This window comes from Gymnoscopelus microlampas (genome assembly GCF_963454915.1).
Source record: "Gymnoscopelus microlampas genome assembly, chromosome: 17".
NCBI classification, from domain to species: domain Eukaryota; kingdom Metazoa; phylum Chordata; class Actinopteri; order Myctophiformes; family Myctophidae; genus Gymnoscopelus; species Gymnoscopelus microlampas.
Genome location: NC_139954.1, coordinates 21,633,290 through 21,661,171, shown reverse-complemented (window position 1 = coordinate 21,661,171; position 27,882 = coordinate 21,633,290). Strand labels below are relative to the sequence as shown.

Genomic DNA, 27,882 nt, shown 5'->3' with positions numbered 1-27,882 from the left:
TACTTGATGTTCAACTTTCAGGGACCACTTCATTGAGGGTGGCAGTGGATCAGCACACCTTTGGAGCACAGCAAACTCACAAAAGTGTCCTCATGTTAAGTTACACTTTAAGCTGCAAGGAAAAAATAAGCCATCAGAAACATAAAATGACAGCCAAGTCAACAAAGTGTTCTTTTTTTTTTAATATACTTTCTTTATTACAAGCAGAATGACAATACAATGCTTTGCCCTCATTCGCTACAGATAGGCTGGCAAAAAGTCAACAGATGAACATCTTTTTTTCTCTTTATCATCATACAAAAAAAAAAAAAGTTCTCAAAACCGGTTTAGTAATACAAACTGCTGTATTGAAGGTGTGGGATGCAGCTTGCTGTTCACTGCCTTTTGACAGCTCAGTAATAATTTTGTTTTTTTTCCTCCAAACCTATGCCAAGCTCAGGAGTGACATGATGAGCACCTGCTGTTGTGCTGATGATGGGACTTATAAAAGCAGTTTGACATTCTGATCAGCAGTAGAAGGCTGGTGCAATAAACCCCAGTGTCTGACACCTAGAGACAGTTCATTCCTAGTCAAGTTATTTGGTCACACTTTTTTTTTTGCCCACTACAATCGTCTTAGAAAAATAAGTGTGAGAAACAGTGTAACATTTATAAACCTCAGTACAGTACATACAACGATAGACCTTTCGTTAGGGGATAAACTACTCTGTAGAACAAAGTGCAGTGTATAGAGCTATTGGTTATTCTCTAACATCTTATGTATCCAGTCCTCATTTTGGTTACAAACTTGAAACGCACATTCTAAATAAATAGAGTTAAAATATAGTCTTCTCTCCGGGATACAAAACGTAGCAAAAGAAAATCTCACCCCCAAATAAACAACCAAAAAAAAGAAACTAAAAACAATCCGATGGACAGCATGAGGAAGAGAAGAACATAAACAAGAACAAAAGTGATGATTTCCCCTCATCTAACAAATTAAGTCTGATCAATGACAAAAGATATATACACTCTTCAACAACACTGAACTTCCTAATCACTCCATTGTAACAAAATATACCATACAAAGTTATTGTAGTGGGCTTTGACATATTTTATATATATATACTATATATATATATATATCCTGTATATGACATTAAGAATAGCTCTGGACATAATGATGACAGCACAGTGAGGTTGAACACTGCCATAACAAGCACCATTGCCCTTCTCCAACACCTCTGAGGTCATAGGTTGTGCCGTCAAATTAAAAACACTAAAGCCCGAGTTACACGTAGCTGTGTGCTGGTGTCGTGGCACCAGAAAGCACGTGCGTTGTGAGCTTGTACATCCGCTATTGTTGGTGCACGACACTGGCTCGCAACTAATTATAAATCCGGCATAACACTTTATGTCTGTGGGCTGATGGCTGTGGGCTGGGAGTGAAAACGATAACACATCTGAAAGTCTGACATCTTCCAAGTGTTTTGCACCCCCTAGTACAGTGGCTCTCAACCTTTTCAGGCTGTGACCCCCCAAAATAATCATTATTTGAACTGGGGACCCCTCACTCTGACAAGCACTTGGAATATAGGTGTTGAGGCATTACATTTAGTTTGACTCGGTTCCACAGATAACAATTGTGAAAATAGCCGATCTACAAGCTCACAACGCCTCACTCAACGCCTCCCTCTTTCTTATATTATTTGAGAATTTGGCCAAGGTTTGACCAGTTTTTACAGTATAGTTTGTCGATTTCCTTTGATGCAGCAATGGTCTTATTTATTTTCTTTCTTTCTTTTGAGGTATTAAAAAGGTCTTAAAAGTCCTTAAATTGTCACTTCACTGTCATCTGGGGATCCCCCCGCCAAAAATCACGTCGGGACCCCAACCCACGGGTTGAGAACCACTGCTCTAGTAGAAGGTGGATATGTCATCTATACAAGTTTGCAGTAGGCCATGCATCTCGTCTCTGAATAAACATACAAAGATGCTTCAGAACCCGACATTCAATACTTTCTGTAACTCGGTAATGCAACAAGATGAGACAACAACAACCAAAAAAGGAACTTCAAATGTTTACATTTTTAAAGCGGTACATCCATGAGCTACAATCTTTAGCTGAAGGATATGATGGATAAATCAGTTCAACATTCTAGAGATTTGATTGTTACACCGCTGATTCAAGTCTCCCTCTCTACCTTACAACAGACCCCCCCCCCCCAATATAATATTCACCTCCAAAAGTATAAGATCCATCCATTCACTATCTGTAACTGCTATCAATAATCTTTACAGTGTAGAACAAAAAACTCATGTACATGTAGTAGTCAAATAGAGAATATCCTCAGAACGTGAGGACATGACATAAGCATTCTAGGACATAACCTTTTGCATAACACACAGAGCATGGCAGCAAGCATACACAATCAACAAACAAAATAAGCACAATGCAACAATGACTAACAGCGAGTCATGTAGGAAACCCATAAATAAATACCTTATCATCAGCCTTGGACTTCCCGCGTTACACACACTTCATATGAACTAGCTCCAGTGTCTGTCCCTTTTTATTAACACTGCTGTCGTTACCATGCACGGCCACATGGTGGCGAGAGTGGATACAATATGCTCATTGTTCAGGGGTTTGGGAGAGGCATCATGATATGCTTGATGATGAATGATGTCTGGGAGAGGAAGGCTGAGGAACAGCGCAGAGAAGAATAGATCAGTGTGCAGCGGGGAGATCCTACAATGCTTTCCCTGGCTGATAAGGAAGGAAACAGAAATGGATATAATAGAGATGGCTAAAAGAAAGGAGAAAGAAAAAAAGAAAGAACACGTATAGTAAAACTTACACCCTCAGAACAGCTTACGCAATTAACCTTGCCCACACTGGTGGGAAATAAATAAATGAAGTTGATGAATTAAGGCAGGGTGGCTAGAATACTGTACATCCCTCATATGACCTTCCCCTCTGTCAGCTGATGGGTGTGTAAGGCTTAAAAATACACCACTAGCGTTAGCTCCACTTTTCCACTTTTGGCTCCTAGCCTGCTGCTGTGTGGTAACTGTAAGGCAAAGGTGTCTCATGACGGCACAGACATATGGAACATTATACATGCATGCACGGCACGCACGCACGCCTACAGGGTCTACCTTGAAGGCTGCCCTTACTTGGCCAGACCACATACATAACAAAACGTACATTTGCAGAGAAGCAAAAGAAGTCAACAAGAGAAACAGGCATAAACAGAGGAAAATCTATACAAAAAGGCCCAACTGTTGACATTTTGATGTAGGACAGACCTATAGTGCATGAAACAACACATTCATTATGGTTCCCCTTGTGTTCAGTGACAGTCTTAAACAGCAGACGTATTCAAGTAATTTCACATGGACAGCTGAGCTAGAAACTTGGACAAGAATGATACGGGGATGACAGGACGGAAATGAAAACAAAGACAAGACCAGGATAAGAGGTCGGGGCAATGATATCTAAAGGGATGACCGGTCAGGAGAGGCCCAGAAAATGCACATAGTGAACTCGGTGTGGAGGTTCCATGCTTTTGCTTTATGTGTGTGTGTGTGTGTGTGTGTGTCAGTTTGTTTGACTGTATTTTGTACAGTGTTGGTCACACCTCTTGGGAAGTCTGTATGTGCACACACAATTCACATACAGTACGTGTAGTTCCATAGTGAGTGTGAGTGTGAGTGTGAGTGTGTGTGTGTGTGTGTGTGTGTGTGTGTGTGTGTGTGTGTGTATATATTCACACTGAGGTCTCTGGCCCTGGAGCATAGTAGGCGAATCCAGCCCCCGATAGACGGAGCGTGTAGGGACTGAGAGTGCACAGGTCCGCCCCTGCCCCTTCAGCCCAGTGGGCCAGTAGCAGTTTCTGGGGAAGGGGATCAGAGCTGCGGAGCGAGAGGGTTTCTGGGACCCCGAGGTGGAGGTGGGAGGAGTCGGTGCTCCTGCCTTTGGGTAAGCAACGAGAGGACAGTGGAGTCAACTCTGCAATGCCACCCTGCGCCAGCTTCTCATCGTCCTACAGAGAGACCAAGACAAACAAAGCCAGTGAGGGGACGCAGGCACATAAAGAATAAAGGACGTCATCAAGAAGATGAACAGTACCAGTCATAAACCACTTTATGAACTTCATAAACCAGTTTATGAATGACAGCTGATGCAAAAATGATTTGCTGCACAATGTTTGGCAGTACAGTATGTTGCACGACAAGGGTATATTCATAAGATCGGACAACCATGTAATCTGCAGATGGTTATTTTAATAAATAATAATGAGACTATTCCAAGGACATGGCAACCATTTTGTCCTAAACTGCAGAGATTTTGTCAATGAAATGGAAAACGTACAAATTAATCCTTGAAAGAATTTTGTCACATCTGTAAAGTCTCTAAATGGTCTATAACAAAATCCTATGAAAATACCCCTTGTGTTTGATATACCATTCAGCTATACCCATGAAATATGGAAACACGGTTCATGCATGCTGTTCCATCTCTCAGCACCAGATGTCATCAGTGAGACTAGGTTAATGAGAATTTGGAAAACGTGGGGAAGGCCAATGGTTTAGATTGCCTAAAGGATCAATGGGTACAGTACTGCTTTAAGTCAAATTGTTACAGAAATTTTGTTTTTAAATGTGTGTTTCTGTGACATCTGTGTTAGAGTGGGTGGTCTTAGTGATCTGGGACAGCCCAGCAGTGTTTAAGCAGTGTGTCTACCGTATACAAAGCGCAAACATAAGACCCCAATTCACCAAGTGCTGGCTAAGAAATGTCAGCTAGGTCATGCTGTAGGACCCAAAGTGCAGCAAAGCGCCATTGAGCTAGTACATTTAGTATTATCCTTTCACCCTTTTTTCCATGTTTTTTGTAACGCTGTGGGCAAGGATCCAAAATGACTCGGGGTTCAGTCACATTTCGAGAGTAGCAATGGATTTTCTCTGGATCATGTTAATTCTCATCTCACATGCAGCAAGAAGCACAGCATGGCACAGAACCAGCAGTGCAGCCTTAAATGGAGATTTTTTTAATCCCGAAGCCAGATTTGAGGGAGGAAAAGCTCCAGAGCACAGCAACACCCAGACGAAAGTGAGCCAAGAAGCCCCAAGCCCCTCACACCCCTGACTCATAGCACACCACCATGCCCCATGCAGACCCGAGCGGCACGTAAACAATAACGGCAGCAGCACTAATACCCCCCCCCCCCCCCTTCCATTAGAAAGGTCCATCCGTGTGCTGTTACCATGGTGACCCTAGCCCACCTGGGAGGGGGGGGGGGGGGGGTTCTAGGGCTTTGCTTTGCAGGGTGTCATCATGGAGTTATAGGTCCTAGCAGCTTTTTCTCCACTGTCCCCCTCACAGGTCCGAGTAGGGTGCAGTGGATCCCTCTCACTGACTCCCCCTCCAGCATCAGGGCCAGGGCCAGGGGCCACACAAACCTCCAGGGCCCCTGATGTCCTTACCTTCTGTGGATGATGGTACAGGTGAGGAGGTAATAATGGACCCTTGGGTCAGGAATAAAACAATGATACTGAATGTGTGTCTTAAATCTTATCTCAAGATAAGATATAAGATTAGACTGTGTTTCTACGAATGAATCTTAAATCAAAGGCAAACCAAATAACTTCCCCCATAACAAATCTCTTAATGTCCTCCACTCCTTTTAGATTAATGGCTGGACTGGAAGGGTAGCGATGACACATTTAGTACTTTCAAACAAAGCTGGAACAGTTACAGTTATACAGTACTAATTGTGTGGCCTGTTTCACAGATGGAGAAGACCCTGCAAAGGATAAGACTTGCTCAGTTTGATCATGCCTGTAAAACCAGCCAATTATAGGACAATTCTCATCCTATTTAAATGAAGAATCACGTCCAAACACGATTGACACATTAATGATGAACATGCACATGTACACCAGCAATATGCTATACACTTATACAGCAATACATACAGAGTGGGAATGGGACTCGATAATATGGCAGAAGAATGTTAGTGTGGGAATAGGACGGAGTAAAGTGCGGTGCATTAGTAAAGTAGGTGGTTTGACGTTATCAGAGCTGCCAGTGCGTGTGGTGAAACAGTGATGAGTGATTCATATTATCAACATGCCACCATGCATACAGAGAACAGTGCTTAAAAGAGAGAGTCACCTCCTCCTCCAACTCCTCCTCTCCCGTCTCTGTGGGCCAATCAGAAACTCATTCTGCTGGAGGACTGAGAAAGCATGAAGATGGTGGATGGCTCCACGGTAAGGCACGGGCGTTTGGACTGCCATTAGTGAACCGCCGGAAAATCGAACGCAGATGGCGGGAGTTGCAGAGGGAAGAGGAGGGGTGAAAGAGAAAAGAAAATAGAGCGACAAGAGGAAAGCAAACAGGGAAGGAGAAAGGGAATAAGGGTGGTGGAGGGAAGTGAGTGAGGGGCAGGTGCACATTTTGATTTAGGTGGTCCATTACGGTGCAGAGAAAGGGGAAGAGAGAGGGGGATGGAGAGGGGGGAGAAAAGGAGGCAGAGATCTGTCAGACATGTCACCTTTTCACTCGAGGTGCAACTTGCTTCACACGAAGCAGGTGTAGCTAAGCAAAAGGGAACAGCATGTCACACACTTCAACATCACACTGTTGCTCATAGCTATTGAGGAGGCTAACGGTGTTCCTTGATGTGTTATATAGTATATTGAAGCAAACCTCCGCACAAGATATCACACAGTAAAAGATGACAGAGGAACAGGGAAATATAGAGCGACAGTGACCGTAGCAAAAAAGTGTCAGTAGGACAATTCCAATGTAAGTGTTGTCATCTAAATAAAGTGATGTGATATAGTAGTTAGCATAAGCATCTTTTAGTAGGCAGTCTTGGGTTAATGGCTGAGCAATAAAGCATGTGGTTCACCACTGCAAAACCTAAACCTCACAAAACATAGGAGAACTTTACAAAGCTAACGTTACAGCACAAGTGTTGAATTGGGGACTAAGGACGCTACCTGTGCACGCTCAGTGGCTGTGGGGCACATGGCCCTGCAGAGCACCTTCTTGATGACGTCGGGCAGAAGGCTGATTATGATGAGAAGGACGATGCTGAGCCACGCTGGGCCACTGGACAGCATCTGCATGAACACGTAGTACATCCTCTGGTAGTTCAGGAAGGGCCTGGACAGCGACAGAACATACGTAGGTACAGGGGGTCTCAACACTAGATTCAAAGGTTCCTGTCAACCAGTATGTGAACTTAAAGGACCATACTGGCATCAATACATACTATACTAATACTACTCACAGTGTTGGCCATATATTTTTTTTTACTGTTGACTATTGCAACTCCCTCCTTCTCCCACGCAAGTTGAAAGATGCATCGCTGCACGCCTGGCTGACATTTCACGTGGATGTCTTTCCACCACCTTAAGCTCACCGATTGTGTTCTCTTCACTGCACGCAGGAGGGGGGGGGGGGGGCTGGTGGGTTTGAATATACTCAGTTCTACTGGGGGAGGGTGATATCCCCCCCACTTTTGTGATGAAGGAAAAATAAATAACCTCCGACATCTACACTTCATGGAGTACATTTTTTGTACCGAACTAACCGACTAACAAAAAAAAAACAAAAAAAGTAACAAACCTGGAAAAAAAAGCGCACGCTGGGCACGCATCCCCTTCGGTTCTAAAATGCCCTCTGCGTCCCTGAATCAAGGGCATGGCAACCCCTTACCTTGAGGACACGATCCACCCCTACAACCCTTCCCACACCCTTAGATCAGCTAAAACAGAACATCTGTCCCTCCCTTCCCTAAAGCACCCTGACCACTGCTTCAAGCGTCCTAGACTCCCTCCTGGTTGCCAATCTGTGGAATGACCTCCCCGTTTCAGGCAGAACTGCAGAATCACAGCAGAAAGCTCACCTCTTCAGACTCTACTTCACCCCCTAGCATTCAGTCGCTTTGAATAAGCGTGTCTGATAAATGCCTAAATTGTTAATAGTGAGCGTGACAGTCAGGAACCTTGTGGAATAGCACACAGCCTCCCTGTGGGAAAGCATAAGCTGTGCTTCCCATTTGATGCTACAGTGGATCTGCAGTATCAAGGTTATCTACTTTCACACCCAACACAAAGATGTACAGATATATTTAAATCTTGCTGCACACCCCCAACCTTGTCATTAAGTATAATAGGTCCCATGGTACTGTATATGTAATTAATTCCTTGTCTATTAATCCTGTCAAGTGCACAGGGACTGAGTTGGATGTAGTGGGTCAGTTTAGAATAAGGCTTCAATATTGTCTGCCAGCCTTAAAGGTTGCAGAGCATGTCACTTTATGTTGCCATAGCAATACGGTCAAATTAATTTCAGTGGTCGGGAAAGGCATCCTATAAGTCATTCAACGCACTCGCAATGCACGTACATGTGCAGAATTCTCTCTCTCTGTCTTGCTTTCATTTTCTGTTACCCCACTACTCTCTTCTCACTCCCAACGCTCTCTCTCTCTCTCTCTCTCTCTTTCACACCAAGGTTCCTCCTCAGATCAAACAGAAGGGATTAGAGTGAGAATTTGGGAGCACTTCTTGTTGCTTATTTTTTAATAATGCTAGTTATACTATATGTACTGTAGATAACATGTTGTTTCGAAAGACGCTAGGTTTGATAATTACCTGCTATCCTAGTTACTTTGTAGTATTTAACTGATTTATTATTTGCACTCTATATGCATGAGCATTTACCCTGTCATTTATTGACTAAGGTTCCTGCCACTTACTACAATCTTGTCTCTTCAATTAAATGTTTCAACTCTCAACGCTTTAAAATGCATTACCGCATCCGTATTCTTTGGAAAACCTTCGCAGAAAATAACTAATCTACGCTTTATGGCATTGTGAGCTAATCAATTGGCTATTTTCAGAGAAGTTAAAGCAAAGTTATTTAAAGTACAGTGAAAACAGAAAAGTCACTAGTATAGAGTCCTGAGGAACTCCGCTCAACAACCTATGGGGTTTAAGTGGTTAAAATGCAACAATAACGTAACTTTAACAAATATTACATATACATAAATGTGTTGGATTATGTATCTCTAGCAAGTTTCAAGTCTTCATGTTGATTTTCATACCATACTGAAATGAACTGAATACATCGTCTTCCTCGAAAATCAAACATACCACAGTATGCTTTAGATGGCAGTAATGTGGTCATCAGAAATGTCAAGTATACTGTGAGTCAAAGGGCTAAACGTATCAGACAACTGGTATGGTCCTCTAATTATCGCAAGAACCAGGCAACAGATATTAAAGACACCACTAAAAGGACAATATACCAAATGATTCCTCCCCAGAGCAGCGAGAATATGACGTAGAAAAGTAGGGACCCCCAGATGACAAAGTGATTGATCCAGGTCCAGTGGTGTGTGTCCAAGGCAAGCTGCAACACAGAATTACATATATGGTAAAGACTGGTTGAGTCAATGAAGTCAATGACAAGGCCTAAGGGGTGCTAACTGAGCGGCTATAGTAATCAGTCAATCGATGACGTCCCAAACAGACGCACGCACGCACGCACGCACGCACACACACACACACACACACACACACACACACACACACACACACACACACACACACACACACACACACACACACACACACACACACACACACACACACACACACACACACACACAGTTAACACGTGCCTGGAAGCTTGTGCATGCTTATACAGAGCATACAGTGTCACACTTACCAATACGCGCTTTCAAACGTGTGGGGTTACATAATGCAGAGTCATGGCATTTTCTCCCATCATCTCTCTGTACACTCAAACAGGCACATGTACTGTATGCACAGTACACACAGATGCACACACAGCCCAGCACAAACACGTAAAAACACATAATGCACCTTGAGGGTGACGGTGAACACCAGCACAGTGAAGACAAGAGTCCCGAAGGTCCAGTTCCCAAACATCTGCATGGGGAGAGATGGAGAACTGGTCATTACACATGACAGAGCCCTGTCACTCCCATCATTTTGTGACCATAGCTGCCGACTACACCCCACTGCTTTACAATGCAAGCTCTATGAAGAGAGGATGTGTGCACAACGTCACATCATCCCTAGTAATCCACTGGAGAACAGTGTTCTTTATGTGGCACCAATCATCTGAATAGGTTCCCTATCCCATAATATATAGACCCGTTTTTCCATCCATATCTTCCTAGCCGCTGAAATGCAGAGATTCTTTTTTTTTTCTTCTTCACAATGTTCTCAAAGCAGACATCAGGAAGGAACAGATGGAATGGGAGTAAGGGGGAGGGGGGTGACCGTGTGAGGGGAAGATGAAGGTAGAGAGAAACTAGGGAATTTATGTAACAACCACACCGGTTGCTGATGCCATGCTGCTGTCTGTACTTGAATTCCTCCATAAGATAATATGGCATTTTTTTAATGGCATTCTTTTCATGAGAGAAATCAGCATGATGCATAACTAGGGCTGGGCAATATATCAATATTGTGACAAGATATGGTCTGGGATTGTGGATATTATCGTATCGTAATATGGAGTGTGTGATATGTGTTGCCTTTTTAAAACTATAATGATAATAATAGTGCCCAAAGTCACTTTACATAAAAGAAAAGAAACCAACTATTACTATACTATTCTAGCTGTTCTATTATTTGTCTTACCCCTTTAGTTATTATGCACTAATGAAGATTATTTATCCCAAATCTCATTGTGTACTTTTTTTGTGAAAGCGTAATATCGATATTGGGGTGTTTGGTAAAAGATATCATGATATTTAGGATGTCCGGGTAGTGCAGGGGTAATGTTCCTGTCCACCACAGCAGAGACTTAAGGCCAATACATACTCCTTCCAAAGTCGGAAAATCTTCTGGTTCGGACAGCTTTTCTGAACTATAGTTCGGAGAGTCAGGACATCTGGAGGTGCACGGGTTCCAGGGAAAGGACCGCCTTTCCGAAGCTCGGAATGACGTCTTATTTGTAGTTATATCACCTCCCTTTCCGAAGAAACGTCGGAAGGAGTATGTATTGCGCTTAAGGGTTTCTAGGGACTACAATACAAGAGGGGATTGGCAATTAGCTTAACAATAAATTGGGAGAAAAGGTCAAATAAACAAATAAAAAGGGCAAAAAAAATCATGATATTTGAATTTGTCCATATTGCCCAGCCCTACGCAAACCACCGAGCTAGCTGTTCATGAACATGAGCACATACAGTACAGTCTGCTGGGATGGGAAAAGGCTCAGCCACCCATGAATACTGTAGCAATGACATTAAAAACCAACCCAATGCAAGATTTGATTACACACACACACGCACACGCACACGCACACTCTACAATGTTATACTACACACTACCACAACAAAATATAAGAAGATGTGTAAGGAGCATCTAAGGTATCTACTATGTTAGTGGAGGCTGGTACGGTTAGGTACTGTGCAGGGGTTCAGGGCTTTGAAAAGGTTTGGGAATAATGGAGCACCATAGAACTACACATTCAAATGAGAGTGCATGGACGCTTTGAAGTGAGAGGATGGATGGAAGTGGATGAAACGGTAAGAACTGAAAGCTTAAAACGGTACGAGAGGAACTCAAGGGGAGCGTGAAAGACAGAGAGAGCTGGGAGAGAGACAGGGAGACAGGCTTACCATCTGTGTGTTGGTGGTCATAAGCTGAGAAACAAGAAGAGAAGCAAAATAAAGAAAGGGTAAGCGGAGAGGAGGAAGAAAGAAGAAGAAGAGGAAGAAGAAGAGGGAGAAAAAGAAGAAGGGAGAAGAGAGAAAAGAATCAGGACAAAGGGTGAAATAAATATCAGGATGTTTCAACTTAAAAAACAACAAACAAAGAAACAAACAAACTAACAAACAAAAAAAGACCAAAAGCCAATCAAAACAGTTGACATGATAAAAAATAACAATACAGAGAAAAATGCTACTGCGTTGTCGATATGAATGTGAATCCAATGTTGTCGACCTATTCAGAGTGCCCCAGAGGCTCAAACCTCCCTGTATTACAAGACTGTAATTGACAATATTTGACCACTAAAGTGGCCGCGCTGCACTTCATTCCACCCTCATGAGAGAATCCAATAGAGATGGATGAGCATTCTTAAAGACAGCACTTTGTTAGTGTCCATTATCCTCGTATCTTACCTAATGGATACCTCAAATACCCCACATGTACCAAACCACATAAAGGCTCTAATTCCAAAATGGCCGAAGCAGCCACTGACAGAACTCGCATCCTCTTGTTGCCAAAGAGACACGAGGGGGGTGGGTGGGCGGGGGCGGGCCCAGGCTCACCTGACCATTGCTGGTGAAGGTGGTGTTGTCGAACAGGTAGTAGGCACCAAAGAAGAAGATAACGGCGCCAAAAACACCCAGGCACGTCCAATATAGGAAGACAGGCCAGCGCAGTAGGGAGTTCTTTGCTACGTCCCTGAGAGAGAGTCCAGGGGAAAACACGGACAGTGGAGTAGAGCGCAGAGGTCAGTCAAGCGATGTTTTATACAATGTCTGTTTTGTTGGTAGAATTGCTCTTGATAATCAGTCCCACACAGACACATTTATCTATTAAGCCTGAGTTATACTTAGTAGCCGATCTACAAACTCACAAAGCATGGTGATGCAACACGTAGTGATCTTGTAGATAGGCAATTTTCATAGCGTGACACTTGCACCCAACAAAGTACAGTATAGGGCTTTATTCAGGCTTTATTCTTTGTTGCATCAATCTTGAGTTCCATTCTCAGCAGTCACTTTGAAAGTTTGACACACTTTCTTCTGAGCTCACCTGTACAAAGATGGATCCCTCATGAGCGTCTCCATGTTGACGTGCTGTTCAAATAAACTGTAGAGGAGGATGGGAAGCGAAGTGAAGCTGATGTTGTACAGCGTCAAATACGCAGTATCGTACAGAGGCTGACGAGGGATAAGCACAACAGAGATCAATGATCGAGAACTCCAGAATAATACAAACTCAACTAGTGTTAAAACACAGCATTTCAAAGATATGTGTACTCTGCACATTAGTTACCTACCTGCTGCGAGAACCCACAGAAGAACTGATACAGGAACTGAGGGAATATGAAGCACACATTCTGGAGAGACGGATATAGAGAAAAGGAGAACAGAGATAAGTCTGTTAAGTGAACACATGAAGACATTTCAGTCTACTAAAGGTACCATTAACACATTTCTGTTTATGTACAGGCTATGCGCTGGTGAGTGGGCTGCAAAACACTATAGCCTGCCAAAAGGGTGAAAAAACAACAACAACAAAAAAACATGAATAATTTGGATACTGCCCACAAGGATCATCGGAACCTCCATTCCAGAAGAGAATCACACTGAAATCCAGTAATCTGTCATGGGTTCTAAAATCTGCTTCTTTGTGATTCAGTGTTATCAATGGGAATTACAAATGTACGTGTGTGTGTGTGTGTGTGTGTGTGTGTGTGTGTGTGTGTGTGTGTGTGTGTGTGTGTGTGTGTGTGTGGATGTGTGTGTGTTTGATTTCTACAAGCACCTTATAAAAGAAGTATTGCACGAGCTCAGCAATTCGAATGTAGTAGTAATGACCATGAACAAGCAGCATCTTCTTCAGGTGTTTGAACTTTGGGATGGCATAGTCACTGTTCCTCGCTGCCTGGCGGCCCTCTTTACCCATGATGCCTGGAGGAGTACAAATTAAATAGCATAAGGGTTGGCTACATAATCTAATCAGCAGCGACTGACTGTGTACATGGCTCGCACAAACATTAAGTACAGAGGTGACCGTTTCCGCTTGCCTCCAAATAGGATTCTGAAATGAGCTCACCTATGCCCACATGCGCTTCTAGGATCATGCTGACATCATTGGCACCATCGCCGATGGCCAGGGTTATGGGATGCTCTTTAGAAGATTTTATTAGCTTCACAATCTATAGAAACAAAATATATACATACAGTATACAGTATGAACTTCAGTACAGTATGTAGCACAATACAAAACAAAACCACTTCATTAATCTCTGGGGGCATCTATACTATTAACTAGACAAAATACGACACAAAAGTGCCTTCAGGTTATGGGATGCAGATGATTGATGACTCTGTACTGTGAAGGAAAGAGGTCGGGAGGGACAGAGTCCTGGCTGAACTGTCATGGATGCTGTTGTTTTCTCAGACTGAAAATAGAAACTTGTTAAAATGGCTTCAAATACGACACAAAAGTGCCTTCAGGTTATGGGATGCAGATGATTGATGACTCTGTACTGTGAAGGAAAGAGGTCGGGAGGGACAGAGTCCTGGCTGAACTGTCATGGATGCTGTTGTTTTCTCAGACTGAAAATAGAAACTTGTTAAAATGGCTTCAAATATACCTAAGCAGCTGTTAGTATACCAGAGGAGCCCGCCCCAGTAAAGCTTATGTTTGTTAAACACTTTGTTACAATAAATTGACAGTCAAATACCAGTAGCAGAGTTTGTCCAGGAGCTTATTGGTATTTTGTTTCGGAGTAATCAGAACCGGGACCAAACTGTTACCCGTTCTTGGCAATCATCCCTAACACTGAATGAGTTCAGTTTCATAGGGAAGAACAGAAGTTAAAGAATACTACTGGTTTCATCAGCAGTGTTTTTAGAATGGACATAGGTCACATTAGCAAAAGAAGTGCAGTTGTACCTGTGCTTTCTGCAGGGGAGCCATGCGACAGCAGAGCACAGCGCTACAGTTGCGACAGATCTCCAGGAAGATCTCTCTGTAGTTGTAACCTACACGTTCTGGATTGGATTTCAGCACTGCAGACAGAGTGGCCCCATCGATGATCAGGCCAAAGTCTAGGCAGTCTACTGACAATCTGAAACACACCCCATGCCACAGACAGGTCAACAGCAGCCAGCTTTAAATACAGACACAGCCACCTCTTTAGCAGTCAGTAGTTTTGCATATCAGTACACTGCTAAATCATTGATCCAGGATTATGCGGTGTATTCATATACGTGTGTGATGTGCTCATTGGCTCCGTACCCTGACATGGAGCGCTGTTGGAGAACAGTCCGGCTCAGTTCGAACAGCACATCATGAAGGCTCTGCTCCTCTGTGCGTTTCTTGGTCAGCTCCAGGATCTGGGTGCTGCGGCGGAACAGCTTGCTAGCGTAGCAAGTAGCCGCCGCCGTCTCCATCTTGTCCCCAGTCAGGACCCACACCTTTATTCCAGCCTTGTGGAGCGATTCGATGGTGTCTGCAGCCTTCTCCTGGAGCCTGCATGGCAACATGTCAATATTAGTTACCGGTAGTCATTTAGCCAGCAGTCGATGGGTTAAGACAACCATGAATTGTTCGGTCGATCAACTGTCCACATTTATTTTTTATTCATGTTTTTCCTTTGGCATTTATTTATTAGATTGGAAAGTGTAGAGAGTAGGGATGTGCACAGCAAATACATTTGTAATTAAAGAAATACATTTAAATTATGTTTTTTAACTGACTACACGACAGGTCACGACACGTGTAAAAGGCCAAACTTTGTCAGAACAGATTGTAAGTATATAAAAGCCATTTCAAATGCTTAATATTAATATTAATATTCAATAATATAATATTATTATTTCAAATGCCACAAAAAAGTATTGCATTTTGCGACCTTGCATTATGCTCACAAAAATACACGTAAAGAAATGCGAAGAAATTAAATCGTTGAACAAACGGGGAAAACCATGGTTCATTCAACTTCGCTGAATGGACGTATGCTCCAGTGAATTCTGATGGCCTTTCCATGCTGGTGTGTTTTTTTGGGGGGGAGGGTAATTTATTCTCCCAATAAGTGACACTTGGAGGCAGCTGCCACATTATAACGCTTCTTTACAGCTGCAACTCAGGGAAATACAGAACCTTGAGCACTTCAGGAAGAAGGAGGATCGGTACCAACAAGCTGTGACTGCGGTGGGATTTTACTTAAAAAATGTCTTTTGACAGAATAAAAGCATATATTGTAATACTTTTCTGATAATAAATAATAGTTTAACCGACTAGTATTTCCGTGTCTAATAGACTAGTCGACTAGCTACGACGGAGAGAGAGACCGGCATAACAAGACCGGGAGTCGCACTCAAACTCGGGTCCCCGCTAGCCCACATCGTCCATGCAGCAGCCAGATGAGCCACCAGGCACCCGACTGCTGATAAGTAATCCTCTTCTGTTCTATGAGATCACTTGTTCATTTATAAAGACAACAAGCTGTCAACTTGCTGATTGATCAGTAGGGGAAATCGTTACTCAATTGAGCAGTGTTGGAGTCAGTATGGAAAAGGGAAAAATTATTAAAAGGTCACGTACATCTGAGCTGGGAATGATTCCTGTTCTCCCCCATGACAAGAGTTGTGGCAATATTTTAGTTACAGTATAATTACATGACTCACTAAGTCTCTGCTGTTAATCTTTTTATTTTTTTAATTTTTTATCCCACGATTTTTGTAACCCATTTTTTCACCCAGTGGCAATTGCCTATGTAATCCTGGGAGCTAAACCCCTTCTGCCAGCCTAGGGAGAGCCTAGAGCCGAGCTCATGCCTCCTTCAATGCATGAGAGCTAGCAAGCTGCTTCTTATCACCCGACAGGGGGAGGTTCCCTGTTTAGACGTAGCGCGTGGAAGGAACACGTTATTCCAACCAGTTCCTTTTCCCTGCATGAGGCGCCCCGGCTGACCAGGGGGAGGCAGTATAGAGATCCGGATTACTGCATGTTTTTGTGAGGGTACTAGAGATGCGCGGATGGGTTTTTTTGTCACCCGAATCCGCGTTAACAAATTCATTATCCATCCGCCATCCACCCGCTGTAATTATATCCGCACCAACCGCACCAGTTATTTTCCTGACGTTAGTTTTCTTATAAACAATGTCACTCACCACTGTCGCGATGCAGTGACTGTATACAATCCACAACCATGGTAACAACAAGCGCACGTCTTCATTGAGTCACTTTCGCTTTCAACCACTTTGTTGCCATGTCGGCTTTTTATAAGCGACTTTTGGGCTTGTTTGGCACATAGACTGTAAAGGTTTGGCACGTGTTTTGGGCTTGTTTTCATAGACCTGGCTGATTATTTCTCTCGCAACCTGGCAACACCGGCTGGCTGCAAAGCAACATGTAGTGAGTGAGCGGCTATTTTGTGCCTGGTGTAAAATGACGTAATATTAAAATACTACAAACGCAGTTAACGCACACACGGTGAAATGTAGTGCTTTTTAAAAGCTATTATAGGCCTATAGATTGATATCATTCATTTAATTCCCGCATTATTTCACCTGCGGTTTATCCAATATTAATTAATAATTATATTTGATTGACCCAAATCCACCCAAACTGCGGTTAACTACGGCAACCACGGCTAAAACCGCGATCCGCGTATCTCTAGAGGGTACCTACCCTAGGAGACACAGGTAGAACATGCAAACTCCACACAGAGAGGCCCTTTCGCCAACCCCACCTAGGGCACAGATGACGCGGAGGAGAGAACACGCCCCCAGCGCCCACAGCGTCCCCGGCGGGAATCGAACCCAGGACCTTCTAGCTGTGAGGCGACAGCGCTACCGTGCCCTCACTCTGCTGTTAATCTGACAACCACATTTAAACCTTTCTCTCCCTCTCCCACTCTCTCTTGAACAACAAACCTGTCTTCCACAGCCGTAGCCCCCAAAAGCACAAAGTCCCTCTCGATGATGTCATAGGCCTGTGCCAGCCTCTGCTCCCTGTCCTGCAGGGCCAGTTTGGCATCAGTTAGGTGTTGACAGGCCTCCCCGTATTCTGTTGGTGACAGCCTCCGATAGGCTACGCACAGAGTCCGCAGCCCCTCCTGTGTGAAGTACAGTGAAGAAGACAGATGGTGGACGGAGAATCGGGAAGCAGAGAATTGGTTGTCTGTATAATGTCGGTGTTAATGCTTTATGACGGGCCATGTCTGTATACTCACCACAGCGTTCTGCTCCACGCGGGCTTTCACCTGCTCAACCTTTCCAGAAACCACTCGCGGAAAGATGGATGAGTCTGCCCCCTTACAGAACAGCAGATACTCTCCTGAGGATACAAACAGGCAAACACATAGAAATATATCCAAGAATATGCATATATGTACAGTACACAACACACACAGGCATACAAAAACACCCTGACAAAAAATCTGATATTTGTGCAGATTGAAGAAGTCAGTCAATCAATCAAACTCAATGAATGTGTACATTTGTGATTTATGTGTACAGAACAATATTTCATAATTTTGTGTGTGTGTGTGTGTGTGTGTGTGTGTGTGTGTGTGTGTGTGTGTGTGTGTGTGTGTGTGTGTGTGTGTGTGTGTGTGTCTGACCTGAGCTAGACTTGACTATGACGCTCATTCTCCTCCTGATAGAGTCAAAGTTCAGTACATGTAGCAGCTCAAACCTGTGGGACAAACAGGAACGTAGCATTTAAAAATGAACAACCATCACCTCTTCAACAGGAGACACATGCAGGTAGCATCCCTTTCAAAATGAACCAAAGCCAGTTATTTTCAAGTGAATACAGAGAGAGAAATCCCAGTCTCACGGCACTCTCATTGTACTCTTTTGTTCTGATAATCTCCTGGTATATTTTTCACTGTGCATGTTGTTTGCACTGTACATGTTGTCATGCACTAGGGTTCTGCATAACAAAAATGTTGTCTCACACAAGTCAAACAGTTTAAATAATGTTTATTTCTTAACTAATTACTCAAGATTAAATCAAAAATCAATGATAAAGTAGTGAGGTGTGAGTAAGTCAGTAGTCAGGTTGTCTGCAGTGTATGGATGTGTGGAGTGTGCTGTGTGCGTGTTGTAATAAGGGTGCGAAAAGGGAACTGAAAAGAACTGATTAGGCCAGGACCCACAGACAGGGACAACCTGTCTGTATGGAGGAGAGAGAGAATGAGAGACTGGGAGCAGCGCTGCTTTTATACTCTCCCAGCCACACCCCTCTTAGGAGGGCCAATTGGCTGACGGCCTGCTCCCCTCTGCAGGTGACAGCACTGTGGCAGCTAGCAGGCCACAGTGAGGCAGAGGGGGGCGGGGCCGTCACAATGTCTTTAAATACAATTAGCATACATGGACCGTTAGTCCAATAGGGCTGCAACAATCCAACTAATCGATTTAGTCAATTATCAAATCATAAATCTAATCTTGTGGATCCACATGGGAATGGCGTGGCTCCAATGTGTACAGAAGTGTATTGTTCCTTGATAATCTTTATTAGTAGGCTAATTGATTGAAAATGACACAGACTTGTGTTCAACACTGAATGAGGTCTGTGGTCAGTTTGTTTCGGGGGAGTCAAGCATACTTTTTTGGCTTAAAGCATAAAGTGCTTTCTGTTAAAAGAATATAAACCAATACATTACAAATGAAAAATAAAGTATCTAGTTAAAAGCTATGGATAACGTACAGTATACAGGTACATCCTGTATTAACTAGATGAGTGCCAATGATATGACGCAATCTCTTTTTCGAGGGAGCCCTGGCCAAGATAGCAGCAATTACTGTTGTAAACAACAAAAAAACAGCAAACATTGAAAGCACATACAGCAAAACATACAGTAGAAACTCACAGAATCATATGCCTAATTGACAAATAAAAGGAAACGACATCCAGCTAAGGAAGCAATTACACATTCCAATTGAATTCCCACCAAACCCTTCATGACATTTTTGAAAGTCATAATCGGGTGGTTCCTGGCTGCAGGGGCAGTGGACATAAAGTAATAAAGTAATTAAATCTGACTGCCCTGCAAGGTTACAATGTAAGGAAGAGAAACTACTGTCTTTCTGATTAGAAAACAACATCAATTTAGATTTGTAGCATTCAACACAAGTTACAGATCAGACAACGGTGACTCTGATACCAAAAGCAGACAAAAAAAATAGATTGAGCAAGAGTGGATATATCGCGATGTGATGCGTTGTGAGCTTGTAGATCAGCTATTTCCACTATTCTTTTTAAACATGTTTAAAGTATAAAGTTATTAAATATGAATATGTCTTTGTATATTTAAGTTATTTGTAATTTCTACTCTGTGCAATGTTTGTTTACCAACTCTAAAATCCAAACAGAAATGTAATTTGTATTTATATGCTACAATGTTCAATGCCAAAATTATTTGTGTGACAATTAATCATCAAGTGAAATGTCATGATCGTGACAGCTGTCACTGTGTAACTTTTATCACCGCTAGTTTGAACCGGGAGTTTGCTTCTTTTCTTACTTTTCCCACTCCCTCAAAATAGCTCTTCTATTGACAGGCCATTGTGGAGACTATTAATGTAAAGATGGCTATCACACAAGCGCTTCATATGGATCGAAACATTATACGCTGTCACAAAACCTCGGTCCAACAGAATTTGATCTGATTAAGCAATTTCTAAAAACAACCCTCCCTGCCGCAATTTCATTCTGACTGCTTCATCTAATCCTGAATGTTAGCCATGTGGGAGCTGTCTTCCTCTAGGCAATTTCAGTGTATATAGTGTGTGTGTGTGTGTGTGTGTGTGTGTGTGTGTGTGTGTGTGTGTGTGTGTGTGTGTGTGTGTGTGTGTGTGTGTGTGTGTGTGTGTGTGTGTAGATATGTTACGCGTTAGTCCGGTAATTGCCGGTTTTGACAGATTTTTTATAACAAAAAAGACCGGAAAATATAAATCTCTCCGGACATCCTGACCGGTTGACAATGACATAGCAGTTCATTATAATATCACCGCAAATCTCTCTCCCACAAACACACACACTGTTAAGATACACCTATTTCCTGTTAATAATAACCTGTGTAAAATGCGCAGTATTGGGAGGTAAACAGGAGACACTTTATTGTGAAGGTAAGAACGGAACAAGAAAGTTGTTTTTGCTGCGAAGTTGTCGCATAGACTTTAAGTTGTATATTGAGCAGTCAAAAGAAGTTGTATCATTAGTTAAAATAAGTCACAGACACTTTCAAATGAGAGGGCACTTGTGAGTAAAGTTGGCAAGTTGTCCTACTCCTACCACAAATTAACAACAATGCACACGCATTTCAAGATGAAACATCTAACAAACACGGATGCCTAAAGACTAGGGGTGTGCAGATACACTAATTTCACGATACGATACACGATACTGGGCTCACGATATCGATATATGGCACTTTTTTATTATGAAAATATATGGGGGGGGAAGCTTATGAAAATATATGCGGGGGGGAAGCAAACAAATACTTCTGTTTTTGCGTTATTATTATTGCGGGTAAAAAAAAGTAAAAAAAAAGATAAATAAATATTGTCACAAAATCGTCACGATCGCGATATATCGCGGGACGGTATATCGGCACACCCCTACTAAAGACTCTTCACAACAGCTATCCACACCACAGCTGTGGCATCCAGGTGAAAAGCAACGTTAATCATAAAAGGTGGACACGTTAAAACGTTACCACTTGAACTGGATAGCTCTATGAGGAGATTCCCACATATGCTTAATCAACTTTCCCAAAAAGCTGTCCTAACCAGACGGACTGACGGGATCTACTGCCTATCTATTACAGTATAACCTGTGAGTAGCCTATCATTTATTGTCTTAACAGGACAGCTGAGCCTTGTTATGAAAGATTAATCTGACATACCCATTTTTGTGCAGTACCCTTTGATTGTTCGCTATTCTGAAGGAAATATGTTCAAAAGCAACAGATTATTGCGAAACCATTACCCGCACTGCATGCGCTCAATGCACAAAACTATATTTTATTTTTGGGACTAAAACATGTTCTTATCAGACCTACCTCTCAATCTCATCATCTTTGTTGAGAATCTCCATGTAACTGTCTTTGAGTCTAAGATAGGTGTAACCCAACCTGAGAAAGGAGAGGGAGAGAGACACAGAGGGAGACCGAGAGTGAGACAGAGAAAATGCAAGAGAAAGTCAGATAACAGGACAAAAACTGTTATCCCGATTATGCAAGTATAAACAGTCGCTGTCAGAACAAGGAAAGAAGCATGAATACTGTAGGAGAAAGAAAATAACACTTCTGTTCAAACCCTTCAAAATAAAATCTACATTGATGCAATTCACATTAATGGAGTCATTTTTTACAGCGTGGGGCTCCTAGGGGCCAATTGTGTCTGTGTGGGTCTGTCTATCTGTCCACAGCTAATCTTGCAAACCACTGGACCGATCAACGCCACATTTCTTGTGCACACTGCAAGTAGGCCAAGCAAGTTAATCCTTGAATATTTTTCACATTTTGTTTATTTTGGCAATAATGTCATCAATGTGATGACAGAGATGGAAGCCACGCTTTAGACCCATACTTCTTTATTAATATCTCAAATTAACTCTCTCACTGCCAAGGACGACTTATGACGACTTTAAAAAAGTCGACATTTCGTTTTTTCACACAGAACCAGAGATAACGCGATCCGAAGATTTACTGCTCCATTCACTTCCTGGTTAACTTATTACTTAAAAATCCTGTATCTCGGCTCCTGTGTACTTTCCTTTTTCCCAATGTAATTTTGGCCGAGACATGTTATTTTCAAAGGCATATAAAAGCGAACGGGAGGTCGCGATGACATTTTATTTTTTTTCGCGGAAGCACGGTGATTAGCAACCATCATGGGATCGATCATACTGGAGATAAATATTCTGTGACTACTTCAAAAGGTAAGAAAATCTAAATATCGCTGGCAGTGGGTGCACACAGCCAGAAATAAGTCTGGCGGTGAAAGAGTTAATTGCATACATTTATGAAATTTCTTTTGACAGACATAATACTGTATATGTGCGAGAGAAAAAGAGAGATAGGAAGGTGTTATACCGCTTCATTCCCTCCACCAGTGCCACCTCATCAGGTGAAGAGGAGATGTAGGAGGAGGTGGGCCTGCCCTGGTGGATGCCTCTCTTGATGCCATCCACCGTTTCCTCCTCCTTCACCTGCACCGTATGGCACAGGCACAGCGCCCGGAAGAACAGGTCCTCATGCTCCTGTGGGCACAAGCGAGCACAGGGACATTATGCGCACATTATCCTCATTATGCAAACAGCACAGGGCTCGTTTAATAATCACAATTCACTTAGCATGTAGATTGCAGAACATACACACACACACTTACCCTCCTGTACCCTCCAGGTGAGGAATCGATCATGTCTATACTGGAGGCAGCGCTGAGGATCTGACCGTTGCAGATAGCGTGGGGGATGTAGACATTTCCATCCACGCAGCACTCGATAAACTCCATGTTGTTCTCAGTCAGAGTGCCCGTCTTATCAGTGAACACATATTCCACCTGGGGGGAGGGGGGGGATTATGCAGGGGCAAATTGAGGGTCCATTACTAAATTGTTTGCCTGCAGATTGTGGCAGATAATGTTCATGTTTGTACCTGGGTTTACACTGACATTGCAGCAGCCATGGACACACTGCAACACTAACCTGCAATTGGTGAAAAACCAGATGTGTGTGCACATGATCTTTTTACCTGTCCAAGTTCCTCGTTGAGATCGGAAGTGTTGACCTGCGCTCCCATTCCCAGCTCTTCATCGTACATATCCTCGTCCCAGGCAATGAAATAGGAGCCCAAGAACTTCTGCATCTCCACCGTCACATACATAGACACCGGGATAATGTAATTAAACAAGACCATAAAGGCCAGGAAATCTGTGAATGCTCGGATCACCTGCCCGAGAGAAAAGGTGTGAGAGAGAGAGAAGGTAAAAAAAAAAAGAATAGAAAAAAGAACCAGCTGCAATTTCTGATTGTATTATGGGTAATGTAGTGTTTGATGGACTGACCATGTGACGCTGGCGCTCAACCTCAGTCCTTTGGTTGTACCAAGGTTCATCCCGGTCAGGGGACCACTGCCAGGCGTACTTCAGAACTGTATTGATCAATGCTTTACTGATCAGGATGCACAGGTATACAATCAAGAAGGCATTCATTGATCTAGAGACAGACAGGGAGGATATGCAAGAATATGAGGAGACATGGCAACTCTCAAGGGCAAATTACAGCAAATTAATGTCAGACAGACAAATGGGTGAAATAGGAAATATTAGTGAATTAAAAATAAATATTACTTTTCTACAGCAGAGCGTTTTTGGGACTTGGACTGGTAGTTGAGCGCCATCTTGGTCTCCATGCCGGTGTAAATTGCAACAGCTGACGGAGGAGAGAGAGACCGTGGTTACCATGATAACAATGACACCACCTAACCGCCTGTCTACATGTCTATGTTCAAGACACACAAAAAAAAAGAAAAAAAAACTAACAACATGGCACCGCACGCACATTCAATGTCATTTTACTGTATTTGGCAGAGGGACAATGCACAATAGATGTATTGCACCAGAAATAGATAAAAGTTCATTTACATCTGTAAGTCCCTGGACTTCATCATAACACAAACAAAACATTAAAAACACAAAAAAAAACATTAAAAAAACATCATATACAGTAACAGTCCAGAGAACAGAGAACATAAAAACATCTCAAATTACTACAAGCAATAAGCAATACCCTACCCTGCACACTAAGATGCCACAATTCTCAGTAGCACCCGTTAAAACACAATGGAGTCAATGTCACATAAAATTACACAACTTAAACGTGATCACAACAAAGGTTGTTTTTCCTTCAACCATTCTTTCACATTACCATAAATATGTTGTGTGTTCTTCAAGGTGGCTCCTCTGAGGAGCAAATTCTCAGCCCCTAGTGTTCTGAAAGAACAAGGGAGACAATTGAAATTGAAATAAGCCATTTCATAACTCCAAGTAGAAGAGTATGAATTGTCAATGAAAAAGGAAGACACTAGAGATGATCGTGACTGAAAGCTGACCTGGCGACAGGTTCCTCGTTTTCCTTATAAATATTGATGCGTCCAACAAATCTGGATGGGGGATCAAATAAAATAAATAAAACAATTAAAGAAAAAAAGCACACATATATATATGTATGTGTGTGTGTGTGTGTGTGTGTGTGTGTGTGTGTGTGTGTGTGTGTGTGTGTGTGTGTGTGTGTGTGTGTGTGTGTGTGTGTGTGTGTGTGTGTGTGTGTGTGTGTGTGTGTGCAACATACATGCTGCGATTGTGTGTCCCACTCACTTGTAGAGGTCAGGCTGCGGTTGTTCACATTCAATAGTGGCATGTAGAGAATCCACCTCCTGCTCCATTCTAAAGGCCATGGTATCTGGTACAGCATAATAGGTCTGAGGGAGAAAGAAGGGAAGAAGGGAGACAAAGATGGAAAATGTCACCCACTGTCACTAATTGGAGCTTCATTCGTTCAGCCCTTCAGCTTTGGTGGCCTGTTTGTCTGAACGACAGGTGATACTGCAGGAATATTCAGTGGAGACAGTGAAGCGAGTCGTTGCGGAGCTTGTTGGGTCAGTAGCAGCATGCATGCTGGGATGATGAAGTGGTTATGTACTGTATTCGGTGCAGTCTCGCCTAGCCAGACGATCAGAGATCTCCACTTACCGATACATCTGGTGACATCTAAATTCAATGTACTGTAGGGACTAGAACTGGGTTGACATTTTGGAAATGTAAAAATGATTGCAGAACCAATGCAAAGACTTCATACTGGGACAGTGATATGGTTTGTTTTCAAAGCAGTGGGCATAGGTTTGTCAGCGGAGGTTTTCTCTGCTGTTCCAAGACCATATATAGATTTCCCCACACGTTTGGTAGGCGGAGATCTCCAATCTTCTGACTATGTGAGACTGGGAGGGGGGCCATGTATTTGTGCACGCTGTGCATGGTGTCTGTGTTGGGGCTGAAAATGTGAAATGATCAAAGACATTTGTTTATTTATGTATAGAATTCATCTATGAGTGAGCGAGTGAGTGAAAGAGTGATATATAATGGTCATTATGGGGATAGTGGTTGGATTTGGATAATATTCTCTTCAAATCACTTTATCTTGCTTTTCACATTTACACTTTAAAGGTTAAAGAGAACAACTCTATCATGTGCCTCATAAAAAATGTAATAAATTATTCATTCAAGCTGCACATGTGGATAGATAAGGTCGGGTTAAAACAAATATAGTCTTTGTCCAGTTTTTAAGATTAGACTTACAGTAGGAACGATTAGAGCATTAGAACACCCACACTGACTGGATATGAATTGGACTTATCGGCTCTTCAGTGTGCCAGCTAAGGTGGCCAGCGCAAAGTACATTCACAATGCAAGAAAGACTTATTCTCAAACTCAGGATTTACAAGGACACTCATACACTGGACGATTGGTATAAGGAGGTAATGAGGATAGTTACTTTGGAAAAACTGACACACACTCCAGGACAATACAGAAGGATTCCCCAATGTGTGGCAGCCAGTCTTGGACACAGTGTACCCCTCTGGACTGAGCTTTGGTTATTTAATGTTTTACTTTATTTATTTGTTTTGGTCTGGTTTCTATTAAATGTTGTGTTAAGTTTGTAATCCTGTAATTTTCAGTTTGTAACTTTCTGTGTGTGTGTCTGTGTATCATATTAATGTAGCTTTCAGCTACATACAATAGGTGGTTCTGTACAAACTGTAAATGGAAGCAAATAAAACCTCAATAAAATGAAAAAACATCTTTGTTTAGGCTATAAAGTTAACCAGGCACTGCAAGCTTTTTGCAAGTGTCCACAGTCAAATCTGCAGAGGTGCTTTAAATATCTATCTGAAGATTTAACTGCGTATAATAACATTGGGCCACTTAACCCACTAAAACCGGGACAGCCACTGTGTCATTTTAGATTTTAACCACTTTAACCATTATTTTATACTTTGGCTACTCAAAAATAGCAGATATACAAGCTCACAGCGTGGCACGAAGACGTGCTGTGAGCTTGTAGATCTGCTATTTTTTCTAAAAGGTGAAAATCTGCGCAACATTTTTAACTCAAATCTTTGCTTCTGGGGGGTCCCTGGAACTAAATATTTTTTAGATGGGGGGCGGCGGCCAAATGCATATAATTTTGGGGATCCTTGACATGAAAAGGTTTGAACACCACTGATATAGCAACATAGTCTTTCGGAAAACTGTTATAGGTTTTAGAAGAGATCTTTCGAATCGTCCTCAGGTCTTAATGGGTTAACCGCGTGGTACCTTGTGGCTGGACTCCCCGTCCAGGCTGGCCGTGGTGACGTAGCAGGTGCCGTCAACCCGGCTGGAGGACAGCAGGATGAGGTCACAGGGAAACGTCTCGTCCTCCCTCACCATGACAACGTCCCCGACCTGACGGAGCAGAGACGGCCGTGGCGCGGCGCCCATTTTAATGGCTTCAAAAATCAATAATACATAAATGTGGTATTTTGACATCGTCTGTCACCATAAACAACACTGACCACAGCACAGACACAGACAGCAGGTCAGACAGACAGACAAGACAGACGAGCAACTACACAGCCTCTTCATCTTTTTACACTGTGTTTTTTTTTTTCAGCAGATTGAGTAGTTGCATAATGGATTATGTGAGGGGAGCAGCTTAAGCGCTCATAAATCCCATCGCCATGGTGACCGTACACGTGACACTCGCACTCTTGATTTTTTGATGATTAATATATTCATCATTATTCCTGCTCCCGATTCTCACTCTAATCCCTTCTGTTTGATCTGAGGAGGAACCTCGGTTTAGAACATGCAAGAAGACATAGAGAGTGAGTGGGGAGAGAGGGAAGAGAAGAGAGGACGAGAAGAGAGGGGGGTGGGGGTAACAGAAAATGAAAGCAAGACAGAGAGAGGCAGAATGCGCACATGTACGCACGTGCATTGCGTGTGCGGTGAATGTCTTTTATAGGACACCTTTCTCGACCAATGAGATTAATTTGACCGTATTGCTATGGCAACATAAAGTGACATGCTCCGCAAC

The 27,882-nt window shown here is 42.7% G+C and overlaps 1 protein-coding gene across 5 annotated transcripts in view; it reads right to left on the bottom strand.

Annotated features, from left to right (window-relative positions):
- Positions 1–423: 423 nt before the first annotated feature.
- Positions 424–27,882, bottom strand: part of LOC311064002 (phospholipid-transporting ATPase IH-like) — a 51,235-nt gene continuing 23,776 nt past the window's right edge. Inside the window, exons 6-31 of one of the 5 annotated variants that reach the window (XM_084083699.1) lie at positions 27,120–27,248; positions 25,122–25,225; positions 24,857–24,907; positions 24,673–24,737; positions 24,096–24,177; positions 23,811–23,961; positions 23,498–23,695; positions 23,133–23,306; positions 22,838–23,004; positions 21,803–21,874; positions 18,356–18,429; positions 17,966–18,069; positions 17,667–17,848; positions 15,025–15,258; positions 14,680–14,854; positions 13,834–13,936; positions 13,543–13,688; positions 13,055–13,114; positions 12,808–12,935; positions 12,318–12,453; positions 11,664–11,687; positions 9,892–9,957; positions 9,312–9,415; positions 6,997–7,162; positions 5,253–5,475; positions 3,898–4,028 (exon numbers count right to left, since the gene is read on the bottom strand). In XM_084083699.1, the coding sequence (XP_083939825.1) occupies positions 5,296–5,475; positions 6,997–7,162; positions 9,312–9,415; positions 9,892–9,957; positions 11,664–11,687; positions 12,318–12,453; positions 12,808–12,935; positions 13,055–13,114; positions 13,543–13,688; positions 13,834–13,936; positions 14,680–14,854; positions 15,025–15,258; positions 17,667–17,848; positions 17,966–18,069; positions 18,356–18,429; positions 21,803–21,874; positions 22,838–23,004; positions 23,133–23,306; positions 23,498–23,695; positions 23,811–23,961; positions 24,096–24,177; positions 24,673–24,737; positions 24,857–24,907; positions 25,122–25,225; positions 27,120–27,248 (3,075 nt within the window). In that variant the 3' untranslated portion in view covers positions 3,898–4,028; positions 5,253–5,295. Of the gene's footprint in view, positions 4,029–5,252; positions 5,476–6,163; positions 6,282–6,996; positions 7,163–9,311; positions 9,416–9,891; positions 9,958–11,663; positions 11,688–12,317; positions 12,454–12,807; positions 12,936–13,054; positions 13,115–13,542; positions 13,689–13,833; positions 13,937–14,679; positions 14,855–15,024; positions 15,259–17,666; positions 17,849–17,965; positions 18,070–18,355; positions 18,430–21,802; positions 21,875–22,837; positions 23,005–23,132; positions 23,307–23,497; positions 23,696–23,810; positions 23,962–24,095; positions 24,178–24,672; positions 24,738–24,856; positions 24,908–25,121; positions 25,226–27,119; positions 27,249–27,882 lie in introns of those variants that run through there. The other 4 variants (XM_084083700.1, XM_084083697.1, XM_084083701.1 and 1 more) reach the window with 4 other exon arrangements.